At 38.3% G+C, this 7,945-nt stretch overlaps 1 protein-coding gene across 2 annotated transcripts in view; it reads left to right on the top strand.

Annotated features, from left to right (window-relative positions):
- Window positions 1–7,945, top strand: part of Uhrf1bp1l (UHRF1 binding protein 1 like) — a 149,547-nt gene that overhangs the window by 57,818 nt on the left and 83,784 nt on the right. Inside the window, exons 2-4 of one of the 2 annotated variants that reach the window (XM_023716719.1) lie at window positions 1,116–1,278; window positions 2,766–2,804; window positions 4,808–4,899. In XM_023716719.1, the coding sequence (XP_023572487.1) occupies window positions 1,116–1,278; window positions 2,766–2,804; window positions 4,808–4,899 (294 nt within the window). Of the gene's footprint in view, window positions 1–1,115; window positions 1,279–2,765; window positions 2,805–4,807; window positions 4,900–7,945 lie in introns of those variants that run through there. The other variant, XM_023716725.1, reaches the window with a different exon arrangement.

The following is a 7,945-nucleotide window of genomic DNA, read 5'->3' as shown; positions in this document are numbered from 1 at the left end:
TTGGTTGTTTCCAAGATCTGGCTATCACAAATTGTGCTGCTATAAACATAGGTACACATATATCACTATGATATGACGCTTTCAGTTCCTCCAGGAAAATTCCCAGTAGGGGGATAGCAGGCTTGAATGGGATTTCCAGTCCTAGTTTTCTAAGGAGTCTCCGCACTGATTTCCATAACACATCCTTTTATTTTTATTTCTGAATTTTTTATCCTTTTGAGACAGTCTTACTATGCAGTGCAGGCCCTGAGCTCACTTTGTTGTCCCAGCTGGTCTCGAACTTGTGACGATCCTCTTGCCTCAGCTTCCCCAGTGCTGAGATTACAGGTGTGTGCCTATAGCCCATTGCTTTTGGTGTCACACAGAAAACATCAAAATGGACTGCTAAATAAAGTTGCATTATCTTCTTCTTTTTATTTTTTTTTTTTGCAGAACTGGGGATTGAACTTAGGCCCTTGTGCTTGCCAGGCAAGCGCTTATTCTACTGAGCTCTCCCCAGCCCCTGCATTGTTTTCTTAAACCCTTTGAGACAAAATATATGTTCCAAAATTTACCTCTGGGACAATCAGAGTCAATTTCTCAAAGGCATATGGATGTTTTGTGAGCATCATTCTTTTGATGGCCAGTGACACCAATGCTGCTGGGGTCTCCTTGCTGAAAGCACAGGATCATTCCTGCCTGTAACCGTCATCTGGTGTGAAGTAGACAAAATGTGGTGGTGCCTGCCTGGCATGATACGTGAAAACATGGTAGATACCAAGTACTTACCAAGCTGGAAAGCTAGGAAGGACCGGAGCTTGCTTGCTTATGGAAGTATGACATTCGCTCGTGTGACTATGTGAGAGAGCTATGGATGTGAGTGGTCAGAGCAGCAAGGCACACTGAAGGTGGTAAGTGCAGCCCGGCCCCACGGCAGCTTTGTGGGTCTTAGTGCTGTGAGTGCTTTTGTTTTTGGTACCAGGGCTTGAATTCATGACCTTGCACTTGCCAGGCAGGTGCTGTGCCACTAAACTAAATCCTACCTGCTAGTACATTTTTAATGCTTGGTGTATTTGCACAATGACTCTGGGGCATGAACTAACACTAAGATAAATGTAACATACATTCTTTTTCAGATTTACCAAAAATTTATCTCCTGACAAGATAAATCTAAGTACCCTTAAAGGAGAAGGTGAATTGAAGAATTTGGAGTTGGATGAAGAGGTACTCCAGAACATGTTGGACTTACCCACATGGCTTGCGATCAGCAAAGTTTTTTGTAATAAAGCATCCATTAGGGTAAGACTTTGATATCTGTGCAGGGACTTTTATGTATTTTATTTTATTTTGGCTTTTCTGAACATTTATTACAAGATCCCAACAGTGTTTTATTTTTTCTTCTCAACATCCTGCCCTGTGGCTTCCATGGCTCTCCTTGCCCGGATGCCCAAGAGCCAGGAGTTGGCATACAGGGCTTTTGTATTTTCATTTTTTTAATCTGTCTTTTGAAATACTATGTTTTAGATAGTTATATAAAGAAACATTTATTAACATAATTTAGAAAGAAAAATGTCTGTATAAGTGATTATGATTCTGTACCTTTTAAATGTAATTGGAATCATGTTAGTATTTTAATTTGTGGATGTTAATTTTGTTTAAAATTTAATTTTATTGACATTTTAAGTAAAATTGTCAATTTTTTGTAAAATAATTGCTTCATTTTATCACATTCAAAGATAGTTTTTTATGAAGTTTATTGTCAGATAAAGAAGATAATAACATTTCTTACTGTACATCCTTATTCTTTCATTAGGAATTTTAACACTTCCTCATTTATTTCATCATTATTTTGAGGACTTACATTTTTTATTTACTCATTATTATTAAATCTTTTCTTCTTTTTTCCATTGTTATTAAATCTTGTTGTGAATTATTTTAACTTTGACCCTAAAATTATCAGATTGGGGACCAGGGAGATAACTCAGTAGAATAAACACTTGCCTGGCAAACGCAAGGGCCTGAGTTCAATCCCCGGTTCTGCAAAAAAAGATTGTCAAATTGTGTAACTCAATTACATTTAAAGATTGGGTTTAACCTGAGACTGCACAGTCGAAATATGCATGCTAATTTTTCCATAAAATTACAATTTGCTTTTTTAAGATGAGATTATATAAAGTTTCCTATTCCTTTGATGGTCATCTTCCTTTTTGGTTCTGTATTCTATGAACTCAAGTATCTACATAGACTTGACATTTTAGTGCTTGAACATTTATATTACCTATGTTTTACATTCATGGTCTTTTGTATTTGTTTTGAACATCTACAAAAATATTGGTCAGAATTCTGAAATTATACAGATTGCTAAACGAGCAGATTGATGATTATATTTTGTGGGAAACTCTTATTTATTTACTTATTGTTTATTTTGAGACAGGGTCTCACTATGTAGTTTTGGATAGCCTTGAACTCCCTGTAACCCAGGCTGACCTCAACCTCAGTGATCCTCCCGCCTCAGTCTCTTGAGTGCAGAGATTACAAGCATGTGCCACCATGCCTGGCTCTGGGAGCTCTTAAACTAATACATTAAAATGTGTTTTAAGTATTGGGAAAAATATAATTAAAGTAACTTGAAGTTTTTGTTTAAATATTTAGAAAATACAGCTGTTCAACTTATTTTGCAATTTAAGAAATCATCTGATAGAATTTGATGTTTATTCCTAGAGCATCAGTTGATTACTTTCTCATATTTTTCTAATTCATTCTAAAGAAAAAATATTTATTTGTAGATCCCATGGACAAAACTGAAAACACATCCTATCTGTTTGGTAAGTTCTGAAACCACGTCAGAAATAAGCATCCATATAGGCAAGTTATCTCTACTCTTTTTTTTTGGTCTTTTTGAGACAGAATCTCACTATGTAGTTCAGGTTCGCCTTGAACTCAACAGAATCCTCCTGCCTCAGCCTCCCGAGGACTGGGATTATTGGCATGCACCACCACATTCAGCCCTTCTCTTTCATGTTTCATGAAAATGATTTTCTGGATTTCCTAACCATTTTGTTTTGGTTGGACTTAAGTGTTTTCTGACCTTATATGAGAAGTTCTAATTTCAGAATAAGAGGATATGTAACATTTTTTAAGTCTAGAACACTGATGGTAAACCTTTTAGAGCTTTCAGTGACAGTCTGCTTTGGCTCAGAGGTCATAGGTTGCCACAAGTCTAGAGCATCATATTCTAAGTTGGTGTATTTTATTGTGCCATTTAACTCTTTTGTTGTTAGTGCATTGAAACCAGCTGCTAACACATGCTAGGCCAGCATCTTACTGCTCAACTACAACCCCAGCTCTTTTTAGTTACAGTTTTGAAACAAGGGCTTACAAGTTGCCCAGGTGGGACTTGAACTTGTGAGCCTCTTTAGGCTCCCAAGCGATGGGACTGCAGGTTAAGTGTGGACCACCATGCTCCGCTGTATCACTTAACTCTTTCCTTTTTGAGATGGGGTCTTGCAGTGGAGTTCAGGCTGGCCTTGAGCTCACATTGTGGCCTAGGCTAGTCTTGAACTCATAATAGTGTTCTTGCCTCAGCCTCCTGAGTGCAGGGATCACAAGCATGTTACCACGCCCAACTTATTTAACTCTTTACTGGCATACTGTGGACATTTGATCCAGACTTTTTGTGTTTTTGCTGTTACTGATAAAATGAATTAAGTACCATTTTAAAAAAATCTCTGCTTTGTAAGAAAAATTGAAAAAAATTGATTATTTTTTAGTTTATGTATTTGGTTGTTACAGAGTTTTACTACACAGCTCAGACTCATAGTGATTCCCCTGTTTTCAGCCACCCCAGTGTTGGGATTACAAGTGTGCGCCACCACAGCCAGACTTGGTGGTCAGCTCAGTGTGCCCAGGGGCGAGGCCAGCATGGCATGTGGTGCCAGGTATCGAACCCCAGTCCCTGTGCTTGCCTAAGCAGACGCATAGTCTGCTGAGCTATCTCACTGGCCCTTGATTGATTTCTTTTGTATGGTAAAGTATAAAGGGTTGTAGTTACGGTTGTAAGCATGCTAAGCATGAGCTACCCTGAGCCTCTACCTTGTGCCCTACTCCATGGATATTTGTTGTTGAGTACCTGTGTTGTACCCTAGGAAGACTTGCTTTTTAATACAGACTGACCGAGCAAGTATATAACTAAAACAGTATAATTGTAGATAATAATGAATATGTATATGAAGTCAAGAATGAAGAATGACTATAGTTGTGTTAATGATAACTATCCAAGGACATCACATCTTTCTTAAAGAAAAGATATTACCCTGAAAAAGAAGTTTTCCATTATGGGAGTGTTTTTTCATGTTTCTTGCTTACTTCATAATTTTCTTAATTTTATGTCTAATATCTCAGATCTTAGATTAGGGTAAGCTTTTTGGGAGTGGTTCAGTCTTATTAATTATAATTAAAATAAAATAAAAATAATTATTCTTCAGTTCATAGTGTAATACTTTGGGGATTAGAGACAATACTTTATAAAATTTTATTATTTTTTGTCAGGAAATGGCTTTGAATTTTTTTCTCTCACACTCACAGTATTTGTATCACCTTTCTACCAGATAGTAAAGCCTGGGATAGGGCTGAGTGCTTATTTTTCTTTTTTTTTTTGACACTTGCCTTTTTAAATTTTTAAAGGCATACTTAAAATGACTTTGCTCACTAACCGAGTACGTTGCTCCTGAAGAAATGAAAATGAAAATAATCTTATACTTCCATAACACACAATAAAATACAAAGTACGTATTTAACAGATTGTTTATATTTTTAACCTTTTTATTAGTCTTTAGATAAAGTAATAATGGAGATGAGTACTTGTGAAGAACCTCGAGCCCCTAATGGCCCATCACCAATTGCAACTGCTTCAGGACAAAGGTAAGGCATTTCCATTATTCTGTATGACCGTCACAGGAGGTTTTTATTTTTGTTTTGATGCACCTGTTATCTATAGTAACAGGACATAAAATTAAATCTCTCAACCTTGATGTCTTCTATCAAACATTTTACTAGGTTTAGTTGTATGCATTCAAAAGTAGCAGAGATTTTTTTTTTTTTTTTTTTTGGTACCAGACTCCTACTCAGGAAGTTTCGATGACCAGGCAGGTGCTTGTGCTGATGGGTTGTATCTCCAGCCCTAGAATTTTCATTCACTTTGGTTTGTTTGTTTCTTTTCTTTTGCCTTGCCTTGCCTTGCCTTGCCTTGCCTTGCCTTGCCTTGCCTTGCCTTGCCTTTCTTTCCTTTCCTTAAATATTTTGTAGTCCCTTGGACAAAACAATTTGGTATCTTTACTATTAAGTAGTAATGACTAACCAAATCGTAATTAACCATGGTAGCAGTGCAGTGGACAGTGGAAACAAAAGAGTTTAGACATTCTGTAAATCAGATCATCTCTTAGCTTCTGAATACAGTAGTTCTCTTTTAACTACTGGTTAACTTTCTATGGCTTCAGTTACCTGTGGTGAACCACAGATCAAAAATATTACATGGAAAATTTGAGAAATAAACAATTTATTAAATTTAAATTTTCATGATATGGGTAGCATAACCCAGAGCTATCCAACTAGAGATAGATATCATGCTTTTGTTCAGTATGTTCGCACTGTATAGGCTACCTGCCTGTTAGTCACTGAAGTAGCTGTCTGAGATGTTATCAGGTTGACTCTCCAGGTACCACAAGTACTGAGTTCAAGTAAACTTCACAGAGAGTGGTGTAAGTGTTAAGTCACCACACCTAATTTGCCTGCCTCACTTTATCTCATCATGTAGACATGGCTTCATTTCACATAATCAAAAAAGAAGAATGAGGGCTGGCCAGATAGCTCAGTGGACTAAAGTGCCTACTTAGGCAGACGCAAGGGCTGGGAGTTTGATCCCCAGGCCTGCCATGCACTGAGATGGCAATTGAGACTGGGCGTGGTAGTGTGTGCCTGTAATCCCAGTGCTTGGGAGGCTGTAAACAGGAGGATAACTACAAGTTTGATCTGCGTAGTAAGACCCTATACTAAATACATTAAAAAAAAGGATGAATACACTAAAGTAAGATACCATTCTATTTAATATTGTTAATATGAGGTATGATCCAAATATATTTAATTTTAAAAAATTATTATAGTGAAGCACATTAATCTCCCTCAAAATACTCTATCTCATTCACATTTATCATTCTTGCCACTTTCTTAATTAGTTTTGAAAGTTCTCTTTTGTGGGTGTCTTAAGTTATGCTGCTGTGTCTGCCTTAATATCCTGAATTAATTCAAAACATTTACCTTTTGTAGTCATTTTGCATTAGGAAAGAGCCAGAAGATAAGTAGTGCGAGATCTGGTGAATAAGGTGGATCTTATTCAGGACACACCTTAATGTTTTTATAATCTAGCCGGCCTGCCTGCCTGCCTGCCAGCCAGCCAGCTGTTTATCCCTACTTCCTCCTCCCTCCCCTTCCTCCCTCCTCCTTCTCCCCTTTCCTTCCCTCCCTCCCTTCCTTCCTTCCTTCCTTCCTTCGTTTTTGTTTTATGAAGACATGTTTCCATGTCTTATTCTGTAGCCCAGGCTGGCCTTGAGCTTACGTTGATGCTTTTTTGTCTCAGCATCCCAAGTGCTGGATTACAGGTGTGCACTGCCATGCCTGGCAAAGCCTGCCTTTCTGTTGGATGGCACTTGGCAGCAACACTGACCATATTTTTTTTATCACACCTCTTAAAGACACGTATAGTTCACTGTTCTGGTTGCATTTAATGACATGACCAGAAAGTGTGGGCTCCAGTTACTGGCTCAGTTTCCTCCTCTGAATGACAGAGTGAATGAAACATTCTTTCATGTATTTTTGGTGATGGGTATTGAAGTGCATACTGAACCTACCCTCTCTCACTGAGCTGGGTACAGTCTCAGCCTGAGCTATGTGCATTTAAAATACTACAATCTAGGCTGGTGGTGTAGCTCAGTGATAGGGCACATGCTTGGCACATGTAAAGGTCCTGGGTTCAGTCCTCAGTACACACCACACACACGCACACACACATGCACACGCACCCCAAGCCAGGAATATTCTGGCTTGCGTAGTGAGTTTTGGTCCTTGGGATGAAAGCAACTCTGCTTTATGCTGCTGATGCGCTCTTGCTCTGAATTTTCTAAATGCCGAGTAGCTGGCCACTTTGTTTTAGAACAGAATTACCAAAGGCAAAAAAAGGATATGTAAGTTATTACGTATATCAGTTCACTTAAACATAACAGCAGCTTTTTGAGGGAAATATTTTTATACATGAATAAGTTGAGATTAAGAGACTTTTAATAATTTAGTAATGAATTATTGCCTTTAATGGTTATATTCTACATAATATTTATTATGAGCTGATTGTCTGTTTGGCTGGGCACTGTCCAGGTAATATTCATATAAAGTATGTCTTACTTAAAAGGTGAGTCATCCAGATAGCTGCATCTAGACAGATGCACACCTGTAGTCTCAGGTGCTGTGCTGAGGCAGGAGGGTCCTTTGAGCCCACAAATCTGAACTACCTGGGAGACATAGTTAGACCCTAACTGAAAAAGAAAAAAATGGGATAGCTAGATAGAGGTCTCTGCTGTTTGTAAACTCAACGATAGTAACACCACCACCAGCAACAGCCAGATGGGTTGCCCACGGCTTAGAAATTGAAGTAATTTATTCATTAACAGAGTGGGTGAGAGGAGCAGAGTAGGTATGGGGCGGGGTGTGGATACCAGCTTCGTTTTCAGGCATGTTGTGAGAGGCACTCAGGTGGAGATATCTGGTGGACATTGCAAATTTGTGGTCCAAAGTCCCAGCACGAGATCTGGGTAGAGACAAAAGTGTATGAATGATGGGTATATTAGTGGGAGTTGAAGTGACTCACCATTTAGTCAAACTTCTTCCAGCCCTTCCTGCCAGTATATATTGATAGATACTA

This window comes from Octodon degus, unplaced genomic scaffold (genome assembly GCF_000260255.1).
Source record: "Octodon degus isolate 3935 unplaced genomic scaffold, OctDeg1.0 scaffold00004, whole genome shotgun sequence".
Taxonomy (NCBI): Eukaryota; Metazoa; Chordata; class Mammalia; order Rodentia; family Octodontidae; genus Octodon; species Octodon degus.
The sequence above is the reverse complement of the archived record's forward strand: the minus strand, read 5'-3'. Positions and strand labels throughout refer to the sequence as shown.